The sequence below is a fragment of the Brienomyrus brachyistius genome, chromosome 5 (assembly GCF_023856365.1).
Source record: "Brienomyrus brachyistius isolate T26 chromosome 5, BBRACH_0.4, whole genome shotgun sequence".
NCBI classification, from domain to species: Eukaryota; Metazoa; Chordata; class Actinopteri; order Osteoglossiformes; family Mormyridae; genus Brienomyrus; species Brienomyrus brachyistius.
The window spans coordinates 16,133,326-16,156,581 of record NC_064537.1 but is presented as its reverse complement, the minus strand read 5'-3'; the positions used below and the strand labels follow the sequence as shown (position 1 = coordinate 16,156,581).

Genomic DNA, 23,256 nt, shown 5'->3' with positions numbered 1-23,256 from the left:
ATGCCAGGTACAGAGGCCCCATATTTTGTCTTTAATTTCAAGAAGTATAGATACCTCTCTGAACAAGTTTCTTTGATAGATATACAAGTGAAATCTTAAAAACGGCCTTCTGTTCATCTCTACCAGTCTGAAAGCAGATGTGGCTGCAAACTGTTTTGTCTGCGTTACGATTGCCTGGTCAGCTAATTAGTGTAAGATCCCAGGCAGCCGAAGAGCCCAGAGTACCACGTGGATTCTGCTTTTGTATTTGCTCATGTTTACTTCATAAATGACTCTTGCAGAATGTTTTAGGACTGAGTGCAAGGTGTTCACCACAAATCTTGCTAGCGGTGATAACTGTGTCATTTTTACAGCCTGGCCTATAAAGTGCTGGATGATCCTCAGTGATGTTGGCAGAAAGGGTCGACCATTTTGCCTGGATGCCTCGATGATCCGTGAGTTATAATTATCGTGAGTGCTGGGTTGGCGCTGTGCTCGGAGATGACCTGACGTAGCAACTTAACAATCCCAGCAGCCTTTAATAGTACTATTTTTGATACCTACAAGCCTGCATTGCTCTCAGTGTGCCCTCTCCAGGAGAAATACAGTATCCCTACACTAACATATCTATAGATGTTCTTCTGAGAGCTTCTGACATTGTGTGAAGTAAGCAGGGAAGTTAGTCTCTTACCTCTGCCAACCTCCCAGTTTCTCACAGCAAGTGTTGCTACCAGCCAGCTTCTCCCTTAACATCAGTGCTTAACGAAAGTCATTACAAAACTTCAAGATAATTTGACTCCCTGCTTTCCTGCTAGGACTCCTCTGTGAGGTGAGCGAGCTCTGGGCAGTAGAGCGGTTCGCACGTGTGCGGCTGGGGATTCGATTTCTGGGCCTGTCTCTGAATATGTTTGTGCAGGTCTCCTCCAGGTCCTCCGGGGGAAAAAAAAAAAAGATGCAGTATGGGTGTGTGATTGTGTGTGTGCAGTGCGATGGATCCTGTCCAGGCGGTGCCCTGCCTGAGATATCAGCCCAAGCCTGTAGAATTCCAGCTCAACCCAACCCGAGCCCCACTTAACCCTAGTACCAACTTTTACCCAAACCAGATCAGTGCATGATAAAAGAGGCACAAACCTGGCCATACTCTCCCGGCGAGGGCGGGCCCTGTTGGGCTTGCAGCGCTGCAGCCCTGCCCTTCTGCTTTCTGGGATGGCTCACCAGGACCCCTCGCTGGATAAGTGGTTATGGTAGCTGCATACGTGGATGGATGGAACAGCCCATTTGGGTTGGATGCCCTGCTATAGCACAGCGGCTTCTGCAACAGTGACGCTAGCAGCAGATCCGCCAGCCTCCTGCTGCATGCTCAGCCGCCTCTCGCTTACAGCAGACCTGTGGGAGAAACGCTGAACGCCTCTCGCTCATGCAGCCCGCAGCTTGGGGTGATGGAAGTATTTTAGATTCAAACATTTTTACTGCCCCCCTCCACCCGGTGCTGGCAACGGAGACTACAATTTTACTTCATTAGCATACCAGTTGTTATATAGACTAAACTGTTGCAGCTGGAGTTGGTAGAATAAGGATACTCCTGATCCTCCGCCCCCAGATGGCATTGTTCCTTGTCCCTGGTGCATATAAATACTGGCTTTTCTTATATTTGATTTAAAGGGACAGGGATCAGTAGCCTGAACAACACTCTGCTTGCTTGCACAGTCATACCTGTGAAGACAGATACCTTATTTAAAAAAAGATTTATGCAAATATACCCAAAGAAGTAGCTCACTGGGCTTATAGAAAGGGAGCTGGAGTGTGGCAGTTTGAATGACAGTCCTGCGCTTTCTGACTTGTAGGCATGGTGAACCCATCTGCCACATTACTGAGGTGAAAGTTTTTATTAATAAACACGTAGCTCCAAGGGAATGTTTGAGTTTATGACAGTAAGGGATCATTGTCAGACCTTTTTTGGAAATAGATGTCAGTGAAATTAAATCCAGCAGCAGCGGGCGCATTTACCTTTACCATTTACCTTTACCATTTACCTTTCTTATTCTCATTTATAATGGTCAGTGCCGGCTGGTGACACAAAGCGCCTTTACCTCATCTGACATGTGTAGTTCCCGGTCAGTGACTGACCTGGACCGTGGGCCGTGCTGTCCCATGTCCCGACTGGAGCTGGTGACTTGCTGGCTTGTTGGGGAACACACACAGCCGGCTACCCCCACACCTCTGTCCTCAGATATGTATCGATCGTTTAGCAGCTGGGCTGGTTTTATCTAGACCTTAATACTCTGAAGGGAGACATTAATACTTTATGAATTTGTATCTATCCACATTAAATCAGCCATATTTGGACTTTCTACAGCACTGTTTATGATGCTGAGGCTATAAATTGCTTTTGTGGTCTAATGAGGCTTTAAGTTTGCTATATATCAACACACGAAAGTTTTGCCACCATTACTAAAAATACTCTGTATTATACAACAGTAAGTAAAAAGGTTTATGGTGGCCTCATTCCTGGCTGTAAGAACAGACCCATTCTCATGTTAATTTGCCCTTTCCTAGAGGAGGGAATGACCAGTAAAATCCAAATGCCTGAGACATGCTGCTTACCAGGGCTATTCCCAGCAGTAATAATTAGGCATAGAGAACATCCATGGTCACCCAGATCTTTCTTCTTCCTCGTTCCATGACTCCTAGGCTACTGTCATGCTGGTTAACAGCCTAGTGATGCCCCCCCCCCCTTCCTGGTTTGCCATATAAAACTTAATAGGAATGCATCAATACCATTTTTTCTGAGTACCGATACTAATGGCGATCCCAATTCGGGCTGGGCGATGTCTCACAAAATAATACTCTGAAATTTAACACAGGAAAAAGGAACTACCGGCGTTAAAAATTGCCGACAGAGAGGGGGCGCTGTTCACGTGCTGGCTAAAATTGTCTCAAGCAGTGGTTAACACGGTTAAGTAGTGGTTAACACTCTTCACGTACCACTGTTATGATATTACGCTTGATCGTCAGAGAGCTTCTCTTATTCTCACTGAATGAGGCTTATTGTGTCACATTTTCACTCTCTCTGCCAGATTTTGCTGTACAGTGGATTGTTGCAGATCTCTGAAGGTGGCAGTTCTGTCATACTCTCTTCATGTTTAGCTTTTAGATGTTTAATTAGATTACTCCTGCCGTATTAACTTGTATCGTAGCACCCTTTGATATTTTAGCAGAGCACAGTGTACAGTCCGCTTTGCTTTGAAGTACTTGCACACCGCAGACATTTCGCCCATCGATGTTAATGATATCACTGACATCTCATCAGGTAGTATGAGTTATAGGCATTGGCGTATTGCCACGAGGATGAGTATGAGTACATGACTACCGTATTGGATGCACCCCTAGCCATTAACATGGCTTAGTGTACAAAATGTCTACTTTGAAGAGTTTCTGTTTATTGAAACCTATTAATAAGTTAACATAGATCTGTTTAGAGGAAGTGTGCTAATTTTGGAGAGCTGGTTTTCCAAATGAGTGGAACGGATGTCACCTACTAAAAGTTGCTTGAAAGACACTCGATCAGCTGTATCATATAAGCCAACACCAAGAAACATATAAGATAGAAAACATGTTAAAAGTAACTATGCATTAAAATAGTGCTGGTACCTGAGCTGAAACAGTATGTAAAGAACAGGTTTGTTTTTATTTCTTATTTATTAGCCTGACTATAAGCAGAGTTTATGGTTCGTGGCTAATTGTGCTTGTGGGTTGAAAAGACATCATACATGTTTACTTTCTAAATAGGTGGTTTCTTGTAGACATTTTTCTCCCTACTCTTTATACAGTAGTAATATAGAGACGGGTTTTCCTTTTGTCTAGGAGCTGTCAGGTGCATTCCGTTAAATGGCAATTCAAAGATTTCTCAAAAGAAATTAATAATAAAAGAAACTGGTTCAGTTCTGGTTCAGCAACAGGCGTAGGAACAGGCGAATCTGATTTGTTTTGTGTTTTGTTGTCTGTACTGGGGTGCTTTCACAAGAAACAATATCAATACATTTTAAGACAATGAAAAATTCAGTAAAGAATGACATTCAACCCTGTGCACCATGGGCCTTGTGCACCAATGTAATTGGTGAGGAAGAAAAATTAGACTTTTTTTGTTAATGACATGACTCAGATACTAGACAGCATAGTGACTCAGAGAGCAGAACCCTAACCTCACACCCTCAGTGGGATTATGGTTTTGAATGCAAAGGTGAACTGGTCTGAAATTATCCTTAGTATGTTAGTGTGTTAGCCCTGTGATGGACTGGCATCCAATCAGGGTGTCCCCTGCCCTGTGCCCTGTGATGGACTGGCATCCAATCAGGGTGTCCCCTGCCCTGTGCCCTGTGATGGACTGGCATCCAATCAGGGTGTCCCCTGCCCTGTGCCCTGTGATGGACTGGCATCCAATTAGGGTGTCCCCTGCCCTGTGCCCTGTGATGGACTGGCATCCAATCAGGGTGTCCCCTGCCCTGTGCCCTGTGATGGACTGGCATCCAATCAGGGTGTCCCCTGCCCTGTGCCCTGTGATAGACTGGCATCCAATCAGGGTGTCCCCTGCCCTGTGCCCTGTGATGGATTGGCATCCTGTCAGGTTGTCCCCTGCCCTTTGCCCTGTGATGGACTGGCATCCCATCAGGGTGTCCCCTGCCCTGTGATGGACTGGCATCCCATCAGGATGTCCCCTGCCCTGTGATGGACTGGCATCCCATCAGGGTGTCCCCCTGCCCTGTGCCCCGTGATGGGCTGGAATCAGTATAAAGCTCACTATAGCCTGTATTGAATAAGTGCTATGAAAGATGGGTAAACCAGTCATTGATTATCAATAATAAAGTTATTAGAGATCATGGAGCACTTGTCTTTTCTCCTGCTTTTGGTCTCTGTGTGGAGATTCCTAAGCTGACCTCTCCTCTCTGCCTCGTAGGTGTTCACGACGTACTCGAATGAGGACTACGACCGGCGAAATGACGATGTGGACCCCATGGCAGCCTCGGCTGAGTACGAGCTGGAGAAGAGAGTGGAGAGGCTCGATCTTTTCCCTGTGGAACTGGAGAAAGGTCTGCCAGCTTGCAGGAACACAGATCACCTACTTTTAATGTCGGACACAGCAGCTCCGATGGTCAGTAGGTTGTTTTGCTGTGCGAAGCTCCGCCTTGAGATGGTGATCCCTTCATCTTGCAGATGGGGATGGCCTGGGAATCAGCATCATCGGGATGGGAGCGGGAGCAGACATGGGTCTGGAGAAACTGGGCATCTTTGTCAAGACGGTCACAGAAGGAGGGGCCGCCCACAGGGATGGCAGGTACGGGGGTGGGCTGGGATTCTCTGCTTCTTTCCTACAGTGCTGCGTTTGACCATCTGTAGTCCCTGTTAGAAGCTGCTTCAGGCAGCCCCCACCATGTAGGGGAGAGCTAGACATAAGCAGCCTCTCATTCTCTCTACAGCCGCCCCCTGGCTGTGAGTACCTGCAGCTGCATTCGCTGCAGCTGTAGCGCATTCAGTGCTGTCCATGGCAGGCATGCGCCTAGCAGCAGACAGCGTGATGTTCCCTGATTTCATCCCTTGCTCATGGGGGGAGCTGTCACGATTACTTGATTAATCTCTGTTAGATTATCACAAAGCATCGATTAAAATTTTCCTTCTCCATTACTCGACGGTATGGCAGAAGGTACAAATAAAGAGCATCAGTTGTGTGTAAGCACTTCACATTAAAAGTGAATGTAAATGCAATCTGTCAGTTTAACGTAGCAGAACTTAAATATCACCACAGCACGACTGCAGTGCAAATACATGTTAAAATAAGACATTCAGGTTTAGCAGGCTAACTCAGTAATGCAAGGTTCACCATAGATAGGTCCCTTTTAGCCTCTCGAAGTAGCCTAGGCTGATTTCGTCATACTTTGACTCTAATTATTTTGCTTATTATGATTTCTCTATGTAAAAATAAATGATGCTAAAACAAATGTCAGCCCTGTCGCTTAAGGCGCATCATTTTACATGATATAATACATAGTTACCAATTAATATGAATTATATTACCGCATTTTGTGTGTTTTTAGTTGGGCGGAACAGTGCTACAAAAAGTTTACATTGTGATATTTAGGAGTTGAAAATGAACTATATATCCAAATAGAACTTATCAGACAACAGAGTCTGGCAAGTAAGTTGGTGGTGTTGCCATGAATTTTGCCAAAAGACACAGAGCAGTGCCGACAAATGACTTGCTTTCGTTCCATGTTATCCCTATGAAATACAGAATATTTGCATGCAGACGAATGTCTGTTCGTGACCAGTTCTGGTTTGTGTTTCTCCTCATCGCTCGTTTTTGTTCAGTTTCTCACAAACGTGCCTCACGGCGTATGAATGGCCATGAGAATGATTGTGATTGGCTGAGAGTGCGCATGCAGAGCTTATGCAGAAGCAGTGGCAGTAAACTTCAGACTTATTTTTTCAACTTACACCAAATGCTGAAATGGGACCATCATTAAAATTTCAAATTTGGTTTCCTATGGATACATAAAATTGTTTTAGCGCCACTTATTGATGGTTTGAACCCAGCAGACTATCGTGGTCCTTGCCATGTGACACTTGTCTGTGCGTGACGTACCGTGTCGATATTAACATCGCATTTTGTTCAGGCCAACCGCTGCTTTGTGTGTGTGGACTTTGCGTGTTCCCTCTGTGTGTGTGTGGACTTTGCGTGTTCCCTCTGTGTGTGTGTGGACTTTGCGTGTTCCCTCAGTGTGTGTGTGGACTTTGCGTGTTCCCTCAGTGTGTGTGTGTGGACTTCACGTGTTACCCCTGTGTGTGTGTGGACTTTGCGTGTTCCCTCTGTGTGTGTGTGGACTTTGCGTGTTCCCTCTGTGTGTGTGTGGACTTTGCGTGTTCCCTCAGTGTGTGTGTGTGGACTTCACGTGTTACCCCTGTGTGTGTGTGGACTTTGCGTGTTCCCTCTGTGTGTGTGTGTGTGGACTTTGCGTGTTCCCTCTGTGTGTGTGTGTGTGTGTGGACTTTGCGTGTTCCCTCTGTGTGTGTATGTGGACTTTGCATGTTCCCTCTGTGTGTGTGTGGACTTTGCGTGTTCCCTCTGTGTGTGTGTGGACTTTGCGTGTTCCCTCTGTGTGTGTATGTGGACTTTGCGTGTTCCCTCTGTGTGTGTATGTGGACTTTGCATGTTCCCTCTGTGTGTGTGTGGACTTTGCGTGTTCCCTCTGTGTGTGTGTGTGTGTGTGGACTTTGCGTGTTCCCTCTGTGTGTGTGTGTGGATTTCGCGTGTTCCCTCTGTGTGTGTGTGTGGACTTTGTGTGTTCCCTCTGTGTGTGTGTGGACTTCACGTGATCCCTCTGTGTGTGTGTGGACTTTGCGTGTTCCCTCTGTGTGTGTGTGGACTTTGCGTGTTCCCTCTGTGTGTGTGTGTGTGGACTTTGCGTTTTCCCTCTGTGTGTGTGTGGACTTTGCGTGTTCCCTCTGTGTGTGTGTGTGGACTTTGCGTGTTCCCTCTGTGTGTGTATGTGGACTTTGCGTGTTCCCTCTGTGTGTGTGTGGACTTTGCGTGTTCCCTCTGTGTGTGTATGTGGACTTTGCGTGTTCCCTCTGTGTGTGTATGTGGACTTTGCGTGTTCCCTCTGTGTGTGTGTGTGTGGACTTTGTGTGTTCCCTCTGTGTGTGTGTGGACTTCACGTGATCCCTCTGTGTGTGTGTGGACTTTGCGTGTTCCCTCTGTGTGTGTGTGGACTTTGCGTGTTCCCTCTGTGTGTGTGTGTGTGGACTTTGCGTTTTCCCTCTGTGTGTGTGTGGACTTTGCGTGTTCCCTCTGTGTGTGTATGTGGACTTTGCGTGTTCCCTCTGTGTGTGTGTGGACTTTGCGTGTTCCCTCTGTGTGTGTATGTGGACTTTGCGTGTTCCCTCTGTGTGTGTATGTGGACTTTGCGTGTTCCCTCTGTGTGTGTGTGGACTTTGCGTGTTCCCTCTGTGTGTGTATGTGGACTTTGCGTGTTCCCTCTGTGTGTGTATGTGGACTTTGCGTGTTACCTCTGTGTGTGTAGCTTTTCAGCAGACACTCTGATTTCCTAATACTGTCCAAAAACATTCAGCTTAAATGAATTGGAGCACCCCCCGCAGGTGTGGTTGGTTGCTGACTTGCACCAATTGCAATGTATTATATTATATTATATTATATTATATTATATTATATTATATTATATTATATTATATTATATTATATTATATGTAAATGAATCCTCAGATCAATCGGTAGATTATTCGATCATTGATGTAATCGATAGTGACAGATGGCTCTGCAGTTAAATGGCAATCGACGAAATTTGTCAGTTCATCCGAATCAACATTTCAGTTTAATCAGTTTAATAGTGCAGCCATAAGTTAGCTTCTCGCCTCGACTGCGGTATTAGTACTTTGTTCTGCTGGTATTGTGACTTTTAATGAAGGTCTCTGACGCCCTGGATGTCCTCCTGTACGTCTCCCCACCCCCAGGATCCAGGTGAACGACCTCATCGTGGAAGTGGACGGCACCAGCCTGGTCGGGGTCACGCAGAGCTTCGCCGCGTCGGTGCTGAGGAACACGACAGGCAAAGTGAGGTGAGAAGCCCCTCGTCTGCCGCAAAGTGAGGTGAGGGGCCCCTCGTCTGCCACCCAGGCTGCACGGTGCTACGGCGAACCGGCCCTGTGGCCACAAGCACGTGGGTGTGCAGTGCCCTGCGAGCTGGCACTGTGGGCCTTTTCACACTCACCATTCGCAGGGTGACCCCATTACACCCTAAACCTGGAATGTTGCATCCATATAGAATATTGAGCCTTTTTAAAGATGTACAGAAGCTCCTCTACTTGCGAACTTTCAGACGTACGAACGAAGAGGACTGTAAGTCCAAATTGTGTTAATTGGGCTCCCATTTCCTGCCCGCAACATCAATTTTTTTTCCTGCGCGCCAATTCCGGGCAGCACGACTTCTGGCCGCTACTCGCGCCGTGCAGCAGCTTAGCGTACGTACTCCCAGCATATTCTACTTATCTGTACTTGCGTATGTATGTAGAGTGATGTAGAATAATGACTTACGTTTGGAACGTATCTCATTCGTATGGAGAGGAGAGTCTGTATATGCATCTTGTATTTCCACTTTTCTGAAACCACTTATGCAGTGAGGGCCTCTGTGATCTGGACTCTGCTTTGGGAGGCACTGGGAGGATGACAGGGGCAATCCTGAGATTTTCTTAGGTGGGGGACATAAGAGGGGCCATAATTCATACAGAGAGGCCAACCTTATCATTAACCAGTGACATGCTTTGAATTGGTGAGTGACAGGGGAGGAGGCACTCCAGGGGCCAGTCAGCTTTCAGCTGTGGCCCCACCCCAGGAAAAGGAGGCGTAATCTGTATACCAGACACCCCCCCACCACCACACACACATAAACAGCACACAAAGCACGGTCAGCATGGTTTTGGGAAGAAACTGGTGTGGGAGGAGCCAGGAGCAGACGAGATAACCCTGCTATCCAGTGAGCGTCCTTAAAGTTAAACACTCAAACCATATGCAGACCCCGAGAGCAGGACATTCAGGCGCGGCAGATGGATGGGCTCCGGGGGTGTCAGCACTCCCCAGCCGCCCCCCCACGTCATTCTTCCTTCATTCATTATTAAGGACCTGCGGACAGCAGTATGGCCCTGACTGGCAGTATTATTTGACTTGTTTAAGAGCACAAGCCCACAATCAGAGAGCACAGAGATGATAGGCAGGGTGTGGGGGACCCGATTCCATCAATAATAAAGAGAGCTTGTTGATCCACAATCATGCGTGGCTGGAAGAAGGACATTTCTGGCTAAGAAAGCTATTGAGGGATCCCAAGCATTACAGCAATCAGCCCCTTTTGGACTCGATCATACTGCGATCGTGAGGCTTAATGGATGCGGGGGAACAAACTGGTGTATGGATCTGTGGATCGGAGCCCCTTGGCTAATTGCAGCTCACTGCAGTTGCTCTTGATCTGATCACTGTTCAGTGTTTTGTTTTCATTACTTCGTTTTGCATCAGGTAAATAACAGTGCAGTCTAAACTGAAAATCTGGATCATTCTTGTTTTGTAATGTGACCAACAAAATGAACAAGCTTTCTTTTCTACCATATTGCCCCCCCCCCCCCCCCCCCAGATCATGAATTTGCTCACACAGCGGTAAACAGCAGAGTAAAGAGAAACTGCAGAACACAGTGAAGGCTGTGATGTCACTGCAGTGTTCACGCTGCATTCTGAACATCCTGCTAAATCAATCTTTCTCACTTCTGCCCATTTGCTATTATTTCTGTATCTGATTATTAGCTGCAGCCCAGTAGCACTCAGTGTTTTCTCCCATTAATCTGTTCCTTCCCATGTCGGTTGAATCACATTTCCGCTGATTCCAAGGGCGGCTCACCGCTACGTGTCACGGCGTCCTGGAATCTTCAAGTGACCCTGCCTGCTCTCTGGTCTCCCTAAGCAGTAAGCAGAGGTGACAGCGTGCAACTCCGTCGCAGGGGCTGAGATTCTGAGAGCAAGGGGTCTCACATTAGATGTATTTTGACAGCATCCCCTGCTAATTAGATGGAATATTTTTTCCGGCACTTCTATTGGGTTCATTTTGGCAAGAAAAGTGGGAAGAGAAAGCTGAAGGTGTTGGACACCTTCGTTTCGTACTGGGGAGTGAGCCCAATTAATCGTTGGAAAAGGCAGGAGTCAGCGGGAAGGCTCGCGTGATTCCGTAACGCACCCACAGTGACAGTGAGACTTAGCATGCGAATCTACACTCCGGGTCTTGGAGGCTAAGCTCCAGATCTCTTATTTGTCTCATTTTTCATTTCTTTTTGTTTGTGAGCAGGACAAAAGATTCTTTGCAGTGGTGTGGAGCAGCACAACCATTTCTTACCTTCAAGCAATCCGCGGTTACGTCTCTTGTCCCTCTTGACCTTCACAACCTGTCAATGAATCCATGCGGCCTGCATTTTAAACTTCAACTAAAAACATTTGAGCAATTGTGTAATTGAGTATTGAATTCTTTAACCTAGATATTATCAAAGGATTATTTAAAGGAAAACTAATAGGATTGGAATGGAATGGAATGGAAGAATGAAGCTACTTTTAGAAACAGTATGAGATTAACCCTAACAAGAATAAAAAATAGACTATCACTTCATTAAATGTTTATGTAAATGAAGGTCGTAAAATTAATAAAATAGCACCTTGGCATGAATACGTCATGCTTAAAAATTATTAATTCTGTTTGCTGATTTAGTGCTTTGCACAGTTACTCAGCATTTGTTGTACTTTGCTTTTTCACACACAGAAAACATGTGCAAACAGCCATATGTGGAAAACACCGATAAATTCCCCCGGTTTCTTTGCCAGTCGCAGCGCTGCGCTCTAAGAAGATGCGTGAGGTGTCGGCAAGGCCAGCTCCGTTTCTGCGTTCGGCAAACTGTCCTCCTCTGTGCAGTGCATCATATCCACAGTCATTGCTGCCCTGGACGTTTTTTTTATTGCAATTAGTTGCGTAACCATGTTTATGCTCCTCTAAGTGCTCATGAGAGCTAAGTCATTGTTTTAATTAATGATGCATTATTTCTGATGCTTAATATATGTTTTGTAGCATAAACAAATGATGGTGATGCTGTGTTGTAGTATGTTAAGGTGCATTGACAGATTAGTGAGGAGTTATCACATCTGTGTACAGGGAGTATTCCAGACCTGAGAGGCGAATGGAGAAGTCTTACCCCAGCCTGCATACAATAAAAAGTCTTAGGCAGTGAAAGGAAATGTTTAAAGATATTTCTCTGGGTAGTAAGTATATATTTGCTCAAAAAATATATGCAATATAACATTAAAAATGACCGGTAACACAATTAAAAAGATTTTTTTTTCTTCTGTTTTCCAAAATGTTACTGATATCTTGGTGGATGGTTCCCAAACATCGCCTCAGAGGGCAGCCATTCCAATGCTAATACCGCATTCCCTTAATTAACTTAATTAGCCAAATAACTTGATGAGGTACTGATGAACCGTACATGTATGCAAGTGATTAACAAATGCATGGATATTTGATAGACTGTACATATTTTATTAAATGAAAACGCATATTTAATCCAGTAAAATTAAGAGTAAATCCTGCATTTATACTCCACATAAGATTCCCACATCTGCTGTAGTTTTGCTGCACGGGTTGCCTGGTAGAGAATAACACAGTTTGGGCAAAATGGGTTTACAGGGACCGTTTTACGTTGGTTTGCGTTCTGAGCACCGGCAGTGCTGAAATAGCAGCAGAGGCCTAAACAACCTCTGGCCTGCTTTCCGACCTTCATGCTGTTCTCTGTCGGCTGCTGTTATTGTTGGTTTAGGCCGTCTCGTTGTGCTGCTGGTATCTTTGGAAGACTGCAATACAGAGAAAAGTTCTTCCCAGCGGCCCTAAGATCAGCGCGAGATCACAGCCGTTTGCAGCGTCTCAGCTACACGTGAAATGTCTCGTTTATTTTGCCGCAGCATGACATCCTTTGAAATCGCCGAAACGCCAGGCGTGCGTGTTACAGCCTTCCTGTGCAGGACAGTGTCTTTGAGAAGCCGCTTGTTATGCTCTTGTCTTTAGCAGTCAGGATACGCCGTCCCCAGTTATGTGTGTCCCGCGTTCTCTCACCTTGATGAGCTGGGTGACAGGATGACCTGGCGGACACTGACAGCGAGGAAACGGCGTGCGTGGGGTGTCGGTTAGCGAAGCACGGGGGTCTCCTCAGCTTCCATAGAGTGACGTGTCCGTCTGGAAGATCAGGGTGGTGAAAGATGGGGGCAGGGAAAGGGGAGAGAAAGTGCAAAAACCAGCAGCGTCACGGTAATCAAGTGAAGACCCACGATGCCTTTCACATCTGAAAATGCAAAAATTATTTTTTAATTTTAAATAAATGTTTAAGCAATTTCTCTTTTTAAATCCATCCATCCATTTTCCAAACCGCTTATCCTACTGGGTCGCGGGGGGTCCGGAGCCTATCCCGGAAGCAATGGGCACGAGGCTGGGAACAACCCAGGATGGGGGGCCAGCCCATCGCAGGGCACACTCACACACCATTCACTCTCACATGCACACCTACGGGCACTTTAGCAAGTCCAATTAGCCTCAGCATATTTTTGGACTGTGGGGGGAAACTCTTTTTAAATCAATTTCAGTAATTTATTACATTAGGTAATGTTGCTGGAGCAGTTGGTGTTAAAGGCGTTTCAGAGGTGGGATTTGAACCAGTGATCTTCCAGTAACGGGCACCGAGCCCTATCCTGCAGGGCCCACCCTGCCCCATTAAGACATTTAACCCAGCTGAATAAACATTGTAAATACTGAATAAACATCTCAGATGTACTATTCCAATCAGGGTAGCAGTAGACAGCAGAAATTAGGTCCTAACCAGAAACAAGATCATATACCTCTGTCTGTTGTTCTGTGCGCATCAATAATATCTTTCTGTAGATTTGTAGCAGACATGCTAGCTTACATAAGGATGCACTAGATCATGCCTTATCACCCCTGGTCAAGCAGCAGGCCATATGGGTATCGCTGCCCCATACTCAGTTGCAAACACTTCCTTACAAGTTACAACTAATAGACACATTTTTACATATGCTGCTTTTCTGATTGGCCGACGCTTTTATTTGCAGGTTTGTGATTGGCCGAGAGAAGCCCGGTGAGCAGAGTGAGGTGGCCCAGCTGATCCAGCAAACCCTGGAGCAGGAGCGCTGGCAGCGGGAGATGATGGAACAACGCTACGCCCATTATGGGGAGGATGAGGATGAGGTAAAGGTAGCCCAAAATTAAGCACTCATTCAGGGAGCTTGGATTAGCCGAAAAAATATCAGTGGCACATGCTATGTGATAGGCAGCGTGCTAACGGCAAGCTGCTATGACGCGATTCCACACTGAAGGAAAATGTTTAGTTCTAACTTGCCAACACTAAATTCAGATATTCAGAGAGGCTACTTGTATCCATACTTGCTCAGCTTGTTTTTTTGAGCAGTTTTATTTGTGTCCTCCTGCTAGGTGAGGCACACTCACAGCGTCTGTTCAGCTGTACAACCCGGAGTGAAATAACAGATCAGATTTTTAAAAAAAAGGGATTTAGTGATGAGCAAGCCTGTGACTGCGGCTGTGATGCACGCTGTGTGAATAACTGGGGGTCTCTCTGACCCCACCACCTCACCTCCCCATAGCCTTAACGCGACGGTTTCTACCTTTCCTCAGTTATGCAAGAAGAACAGTGATTTAGTGACAGGGGGAGTGTTTTAACACTTCAGATGGGATAAGAAGAGAGGTGTCTTGTCATCGTGATTTCACGATGCAAGCCTGCACGCAGTGCCAGCTGAGAAAATGCTTCTATTGGTCCTTTTGAAACATTAACTTAAAAAATGCTCAGATCCACAACAGTAAATTGCATAACCGGCACAGATGGTGGGTGTTTCGGGAGACAGATCCAACTTCTTTTTAATATTTGGGTTTTTATCAGCAATAATTATATAACCCGTGAGCCAAAATCCAGTTTCGGTTCATTTCATGTATCAGGTTTGGGTCGGGTGCCCCGGGGTCGGTATCTGTTCTGAATAAACACCCTACTGTGACTCCCTCAGGGAGCTTATCTACTGCCAAGAATTTTGAGCTGAGAAGAAGGTTTTGATGTGTGACTATCATGACAATAAATGTGTTTTTTAATGGTGGTTTGGCCTCCAAATCAAAGGAGGGATCCAAAATTAGGATTTTTGGCTACATTAGACTTATTAGATTTACTTGAGAGCTGGGAATAATAGTGGAGCAGCTCATTGGAGGAATCTGTGAATGACGGAATGGAAAGGTTTCCGCTGGCTGGCTGACTCGCCTGCTGCAGCTTCTCTTTAAGGCTTCCTGACTCGTCCTGCTCTTTTTGTGCTTGTGTGTGTGGCTGTTTCTTACACACATTAATTTATTCAGACGTGATGTGCTTCACAAATTGCTTTGTGTGCTTTCTGCCTGCCTGGATTAGCATAAACTTGACCACTGTCCGCACCTCGCTGCCCTTCAAATCCTCTTCATCAGCGTAATGTTTAACATGTCTTTGTGTAAATACAAAATGGTGGGCTGTGTTTTGTTTTGGTCTGGTGTGGGTCTCCCTTACTTAGACAACTTATTTAATTTGTCGAAATAAAATTGCGCCATCTGCTGGCCGGTGGCCATAGAACCGTGTGGAAGATACAGCACTGACTGTATCTACAAATGCAATGCTAGTGATTAAACCCATCTTTACTGTGAAGCATTATGGGCTGCGAGCAGAAATGAGTTTGGGACGCACTGCATTTGCAGGTCGGATGTAACCTAACCCAGTAATTCCGCTTTCGTACAATTGCTCGCAAGACTGTATGCTCTGCAAAGGTTTTTGCTTTTGTTCTTCTCTTAATGGGTCACGTGGTATTGATCCATCACAGTCGCCTTGGAAACTTTTTTTTTTACCCTATTAGCAACACACTACATACCCTACTAGATAAAGCAAGATATCCAGCAGTATTTTACCTGGCTAACTTATCAGTAGTAGAATATTTGTGAGTGAAGTAACCTATAAGCAAAGTAATGAACTAAAAAATAATTGAACACGATGGCCTAAAAGGAAGTCCTGGAATAAGAGGAGCGTGACTTCAATACATTAGCTGTATACTCTGTGCATGTACTACAGCAGTGGTTCTCAAAGTCGGTCCTCGGGACCCACTGCCCTGCTTGTTTTCCAGCTATCCCTGCCCCACACACTGCTGATTACCTGGATCAGGTGTGTTCAGTCAATCAGAAGCTGAAAGACAGCTGGGACTTGTGTGTGGGGCAGGGATAGCAGGAAAACAAGCAGGGCAGTGGGGCCCGAGGACCGACTTTGAGAACCACACCAGGGTGTCCTTGAGTGACTATAGATGAGGTCACGCTGAGCATGCCCCCTGTTCTCATCAGACCGGCGAGTACGCCACCGACGAAGAGGAGGAGATGAGTCCCATGTTTCCCAACGCCATCGAGGTCTTCGACTTGGCTGAAAGTGAGGACATGCTGTCCCCCATGGAGATGGATCCTGAGAAGCTGGCCCACAAGTTCAAGGAGGTGAATGGCTGGGGGGGGTGGGGGAGAAGGGAGCTGGTCAGACTGCTCCACCATGTCAGCACCCCATCTGTGGTGGGGCGTCCATACTTTTTGTAAATATTTTCACTGCATTGGCCACTCCTTCAAACCTCATGAACTGTCAAAGTGGTGAATTTTCTTAACCTGTCCATACTGATTATCATTCAATTTGCTCTATTATTCCAACCACACACCTTATAACATAGTTTTTTTTTATCTCATCAGCTCCAGATTAAGCATGCTGTGACTGAGGCTGAGATCCAACAGCTGAAAAGGAAGGTGAGACCACGACACTTCACACCGCACTACACAGGAAGGGGTTATCAAGCCTACAGTACATAATTGCCAGGAAGTTGAAAATAATATCATGCAGGGAGTCTTTTCATAGAATTCCTAGGTTTGTTGAGAGAGACAAATATGAGACAGACTTCAGGCTGAATCATCTGATAGATGTGCATGTCCCAAAACATGCATCCAGCAAGCACATTGATCAAATCCCAAAGTCAGCGATGGAGTGCAAAGCCTTTAAAATAGTCATGATATTGGTGGATAGACAGACAGACTTTATTGTCATTGTAGCGACAAATTTTTTTTTCTATGCCAAGACTGAATTTGAAAGTAATATACAAATGTTCACACATGTACATAATACAAACCTACACACATAATAAATACACTAATACATACATAAAAACCAACATCTAAAGCAATAATGAGGTTAAAAGCGTCTCCTAAATCATATTGCAGGAATTGTCCCATTATTGTATTGTGGGGTGGGGGGGGGTTGGGCAGTGTTTAGATTAATTCAGCTCAGTTATGGCCCTTGGAAAAAAGCTGTCCTTAAATCTAGAGGTGAGAACTTTGAGAGCTCTGTAGCGCCTCCCAGACGGTAAGAGAGTAAACAGATGATGACAGGGGTGGGTTGCATCTTTCATGATGTTAAAAGCTCTACAGAGGCATCGGGTTTTGGGAATGTCCTGTAGAGAGGGCAGGGTGAGTCCCGTGATCCTTTCCGAGGTTCTTATAACCCGCTGGAGACTTTTCCGATCTGATTCTGTGCAATTTGTATACCAGGCTATCAGGCATTAGAACTGATGATGACTGATACATTGCTGGTCATGAATTGGGAGGAACAGCACTCAGTAATGTCATTCAGTAAGGTGCCCAGTGGATTGGAGGCCGGTCCCACTAGTGGATGCCCTACCAGTAAGGGAGTAAGGGCCTATGCATGCAGATACTCATCCAACTGCTAACACCAGAGTGAATGGACCACAGCCAAGACTGGAAAATGTAATCCAAAGCATTACAGAACCAGAAGAACCTTTTAAGAGTGGCAATGAAGATGCATTGGTCTATGGCCACATGGCTCTTGTCTTTCTTTGTCCTCCTGGATGATACCTGAGACGGGTGTAAGCTATCAAATGTAGCTACTTGTCTGTGTAGAATGGCTCAGTGCACAGGAATGTAGAGTCATACTTCCAGAGCCGGAGCTTTGATTGCATGTCCCAGCTCTTTGTGTGTGGAGTCTGTATGGTCTTTCTATCTTCCTGGCGGTTTTCTTTGGGTATTCTTTTACTCTCCTGAAGTCTGCTTGTAGATGAATTGTGTGTGTGTGTGTGTGTGTGTGTGTGTGTCCTGTGATGAACTGGCATCCCATCTAGGGTGTTCCTTGTCATGTGCCCTAAGTCAGTGTTTCCCAACCCTGTCCTCGGGGAACCCAGAACAAGTCCACGTTTTTGCTCCCTCCCAGCCAATCAGGAACACCGAATACCTGGTACAGGTGCGCTGGGAGCTGAGAGGAAGCAAAAATGTGGACTGTCCGGGATTCCCCGAGGACTGGGTTGGGAAACACTGCCCTAAGCTTCTTAGGATAGGTTCCAGGGTCACTGCTACCCTGTACTGGCCAAACACATCTTATGATGGATGGATGGAAAACTCCATCTTTAAGCCTAATTTCAGTGGCGATGTTGTAGTACAATGCACTATGAGTGATGCTGACCGCATGCTGATATTCCTCATGCAGCTGGCCCAGGCCGACCAGGCAAAACTGCGCTGGCGCATGGAGAAGGCGCAGCTGGAGCAGAGTCTCCAGGAGAACAAGGAGCGCGTGGAGAAATTAGAGGGCTACTGGATGGAGGCACAAAGCCTGTGCCAGGCCGTGGACGAGCACTTGAAGGAGACGCAGGCCCAGTACCAGACACTGGAGCGGAAGTACAGCAAGGCCAAGCGTCTCATCAAGGAGTACCAGCAGAAGTAAGGGGTAGTGCAGGAGGGGGCAGCTAGCAGGGACGTGTAGCGAGCTTCTGCAGACGCGTTATTCCTGACGGCTAAAGCCAAACCAATCAAACAGAGACATGAGGAAAGAGAACTTAAGAAATGTGATATTCATTTTGCTTTTTATTCCTTGCCAATTCTGCATTGTTGAGATCATTTAACCTTAACGTTCATGCTGTTAATCGCTGAATTACCAGCAGCCGGTCAATTCTCACAGGGTTTGTGTATTCCCTTCTGTGCAGATGAGAATAGCAGGAATAAATATTGTGCAGGTCTTTAGGGAACGGGAAATCCTGTGAATATCGCAATAGATTGTGGGCCTTTATACACCACGTTTAATTGGCTTTGAGGGGCTTTGAATAGATGACGATTGTATATGGCTGCATGCTCTTTACTGGGTAGATCAGATAGATGAAGTTTTGGTTAAAAGCATAAATGGCAACTGCTGGTGCCAGAGCCTGGGACAGTGAGAGATTCCAGCTACCTGGCCTGATCCAGGTCTTCAATGTCTGTTTATTCCTCCCCATCATTTCAGGGAGATTGAATTCTTGAAGAAGGAGACCGCCCAGCGTCGAGCCCTTGAGGAGTCAGAGACATCCCACAAGGAGCAGGCAGAGAAGCTGCAGGAACAGGTAGTGGAGGAGGATCAGGTGAAGACTGGGGGGGCAATGCGTGGGGTGTGTGTCCGCGTGGGCGAACGTGTGGGGGGCCGCTCAACCCCGGTCATCTACGGGCTCTCACACCAGGCTGGCTGTCTCTATGTTGGCCCGGCCTGTACCACGTTATCATCCGGGAACGTGGGCTTTCGTGTAGGTGATTCCGTGACTCATGGCGGTGGAGACCCCCAGGCTAAGGATGAAGGCAACCCTACATGCTTGAGGGATTAAGGAAATTGTTTTTGATGTCAAGGGTTTATGGGAAGCTTTTTGATGTCAAGTATGTCTGGGCTGGTCTATGTCCAGCAGCACGCAGAGCTTCAAAGTGCCTACGAAGCCGACTCCAGGTTCTTCTAAATATACTTACGTTTTCACGTCAGCTGCCTAGAGAACTCAAAACACATTTGGTATTAGAATTTAATCTATAATTTATCGTATATTTAATGGCACCTCTACTCATTAAATATGAGAATTAAGTACCTGCATGAATACAGAAAAGACTAAATCAGACTAGATCAACGGTCAGAGCCTTTGAACCTTTGGGTAGCATCATCGGCTCACCAAGGCTCTGCAATGGTCATTTTCCCTCTTGACTCAAGTACCGAAGCATCCAAAAGCTCTGCTATGAATGATTGTATCTGCAGGGCTTTATGACCCATTCACTAGATGCCACCTGACGAGATGCAACTATGAGGGACCTACTGCCTCTAACAGGTGCCTTTTCCTCCTTAGATAACAGATCTGGAGTCCAGGGTGGATGCACTGAAGACACCTGAACCCTAATGCACCCTAAAGGAGAGCGAGACGCTTTTAAAGATGGCCGTCATTTTAATTGAATTTTACTGGTGGATAAGAGGAAATAAAAAAATAAATAAATAGCCAGTCCTTCAAAACAAGTGGCTGGTAGGGGCAGCAGTGGGGGAAGGGGGTTTTAAAAAATGTATGTCTGATGTCCTTTCTCCTACCTGTCATTTAACCCAGGGGGTCCCACTGGATGAGTTCTAGTTGGGTTCTGGATGTGTTTGTGAACCTTCCAGCTTCTGTTGCTTAATATTATTTTTCCTTTTTACATCCATATACCTGTGGTGTGTGGAGAAGCGTTGCTCTCATCGGTCAGTTTTAGTTTTTAAACATTCCTTCGACTTCACTAGCTAAGAACATCGCTGACATTGGCTGCTGGCTCACCTACCAGTTGTACTGACTCCCTCAGTGTCTGAGGAGTTGACAGTATTGACCTCGGGTGCTCGCTCCAGCACGGTCATTGCTATGACTTGATATTTGGGGCTGATTTACTCCTGCGTGCTGTAAATTCTTGAGACTTTTGTATTGGTTTTAATGACAAAAACATCGAGGAAAACCCCTTACTCCTAGCCTCCCGTTGGGCTTTTTCTGGGTCTGTACAGAAGTGATGTGAAATATTAGATGGGATGGACATGGTTTGTATATATTCTTTATATATATTTAAAACTGTTACAATAGAAGGAGATGGGGGAGGGGTGTAAAATCCTTTGGGGGGGGGACTACATCTGGAATTGAATAAGGGAATTTGATGCATAAATTCCAAATGTCTGGACCTCAAATGAGCCACTTTGAGGATTTGAAACTTTGGAGACAGAATATCTACAGGTGCAAGGATGCTAAATCATCAATGTGTCTATTCGTTTTTGCCTTAGATCAGTATTATTTGATTTTTGTGCTTAACTTGTAACAAATAGAAAATTAACACCCACAGTATCTAACGGTCTCATTCTCATTGCGTGTAGTCGAGTAGCAGTGCTAATTTATCAAGGTCTGAGCCCTTGTTTTCCCAAAGTGCTTGAGTAAGTTGTGCTTTACCTTGGGGCGGAGCTGCATGGCTGAGGTTAAATCGGAGAGAGAGAGAGGGAAAGAGAGAGAGAGAGAGAGGCCCCAATGAGCGCACGGTGAGGCTCTGTGGCCAGCAAACCTGTTCCTCAAGCAGGGTTGGTGTCTCTCGCCCCAACCCTGAAACCTACCGCTGCCTTTTCCTCAATACTCCCCTCCTTCACTTTTTATAATCAGTCTGAGTAGGTCTGTCCTGTTTTCACAGCAGAGAGGAAATCAATGTTGGGGAAATGTTGGCTACTTTTCCCAGCATGCTCCTCTGTCTACTGAAGTTTTTTTTTCCTGTTTTCCTGATTGTGTTCCAGCCAATAGTCAATTAGCGTGTCCAGGTGACTGTGAATTGCCATCATATGTCCGATTTACCACAGACACCCCTTGCGTTTTATGGATTACTGGGGTTGTAATAAGTAAGCCGAGGCTCAGAAGACGGCGATGGCGACCACCCGCTGCTAGGCTTCGTTGCTGTTACCGTTGACTCTGGCTGGGTTTTAGACGCTTTGTATTCTTGAACCATTGATGATAGGAGGAATCGATGAATGAAGGAACAAACTTGCAAGTAGCACACCCCCTCCCACTTTGTAACATGTTGTAAAAAAAAAAATAATACATTTCAGTGTGATTGTGTTAGTCTGACGATCAAGCATTTTTTACATATTTAAAGCTACGATTTTAGATGGATTAGATGCAGACATTTCCACTTCTTTCATTTTCCTGACCATGGATGTGCTTCGATGTATTACGGGCATTTTGAGCTAGACCTTTAGATCAGTGTTTCCCAATCCGGTCCTCAGGGATCCACAATTGGTCCATGTTTTTGCTCCCTCCGAGCTCCCAGTTAGACAGTCCACATTTTAGCTTGGGAGCTCGGAGGGAGCAAAAACACGGACTATCTGTGGGTCCCCGAGAACCGGATTGGGAAACACTTCTTTAGATGAATCTTTTACTTGTTATGGCTTTGCTTCCTATTTTTCTCATGAGCATGTGTTTAAAAAAAAAAACAAAAAAACAATTGTTGCAAAAAAAGAATCCAACATGTATACTTCAGGATGAGATGGGCCATCATATAAAGAGATTATTTCTGTTTTAAAAACAGGAGGCAACTTTCCACACGGTTATCTCCTCTAAAAAAAAGTGCCAATCTGAATGGTCAGGGTCACCGTTTTCTACTGGATTTTGAATAACATTATCTACTGCTAACAACAGTAAAAAAATCAGTGTCCCCTCCCCAGTAATGTCAGACTATAAGGAACATCTGTGGGTGTGAGTGGACACTGCATTTGTAATTCGAGGGGATGAAGCCTGACAGTTCTGTGCTGTGACATAACATTCACTGTTGTTTTTTCTCTTGGATGTCTGGTTCCAAATTTAGATTTTAAATACAGTTGGTTTTGCGTAACCACTAACTCAGAACCCAACAAGGAAAGTTACTTCTGTACAAATGGCCCCCTGCCTCATTTTACTCCCCATTTGGCCTTAAAAAGTGTCCGCCGCTGAAATTCTACAAAAAATCCAGGGATTGTCACGACTGCGTACATCCGTTTAAAAACAGACGCTTATTCTGTAGTCTGGATTATGTATGTAGATGAGCTGAACATTGCCCCCTCCACTTGCTGGATGTTGGACAGACACACACAGTACATGTGTGTTCATGGATGACTGTTAACTAAGCCTGCTGTCTTCACATGAGGGCTATCTCTGTCCAACCAGGAGGGTCTCCTCCCAGAGTCATATCTAAAATGAAGGAGATATTCCTGTTTGATTTCCTTCAAAGGATACAAGCTCAATGTGTGACGTGTGTGTGCATCCATGCATACATTTCTACTGGGACAACAGGGTTAGAGTTGAGCAAGCGTATGGTACAAGTGGTGTAATTCTGCCAGTCTTTATCTCACAAGGCCCATTAAACAGCATCCACGTGTAGCCTTTGTATATTGCATTAAGGGTCACAAACATGTCACTTCATAAAATCCTTTTAATTTAACCTATGCCTGTGGTGTAGGATGAGGAAAGGTTAAACCTACCCTTTAAAGCGATCTGATCCCAGCTGGGTGCCACGGGCCGGCCAAACCTGCACCGCAGCTGCGTCGTCACGTCCCACGTTACCGGTGCTTCCTCTCGTCCGCATGGTGGCTTGCTGCATACCTGTTGTGTACCCACTCGGATTCCCCTGCGATATAAAGCAGGGTGAAGCGGCTGTCCCTTAACACAGCAGTCACTTTAGCCGTTACCAGCTCTGGTTATCCTCTGATGCTGCTGAAAACGAGGAAGAGGCGGGATGGTCAGCGGCCCTCCTCCACGTCGCATGGTCAGACTCGGCA

At 45.8% G+C, this 23,256-nt stretch overlaps 1 protein-coding gene across 3 annotated transcripts in view; it reads left to right on the top strand.

The window, feature by feature from the left end:
- Nucleotides 1–21,975, top strand: part of ppp1r9ba (protein phosphatase 1, regulatory subunit 9Ba) — a 53,206-nt gene extending 31,231 nt beyond the window's left edge. For 2 of the 3 annotated variants that reach the window (XM_049015414.1, XM_049015416.1), the window contains 9 exons: nt 4,934–5,066; nt 5,191–5,311; nt 8,503–8,607; nt 13,685–13,820; nt 15,984–16,127; nt 16,371–16,424; nt 18,169–18,398; nt 18,955–19,069; nt 19,808–21,975. In XM_049015414.1, coding sequence (XP_048871371.1) covers nt 4,934–5,066; nt 5,191–5,311; nt 8,503–8,607; nt 13,685–13,820; nt 15,984–16,127; nt 16,371–16,424; nt 18,169–18,398; nt 18,955–19,069; nt 19,808–19,858 — 1,089 coding nt within the window. In that variant the 3' untranslated portion in view covers nt 19,859–21,975. The remainder of the gene's footprint in view (nt 1–4,933; nt 5,067–5,190; nt 5,312–8,502; nt 8,608–13,684; nt 13,821–15,983; nt 16,128–16,370; nt 16,425–18,168; nt 18,399–18,954; nt 19,070–19,807) is intronic. The other variant, XM_049015417.1, reaches the window with a different exon arrangement.
- Nucleotides 21,976–23,256: the final 1,281 nt, after the last annotated feature.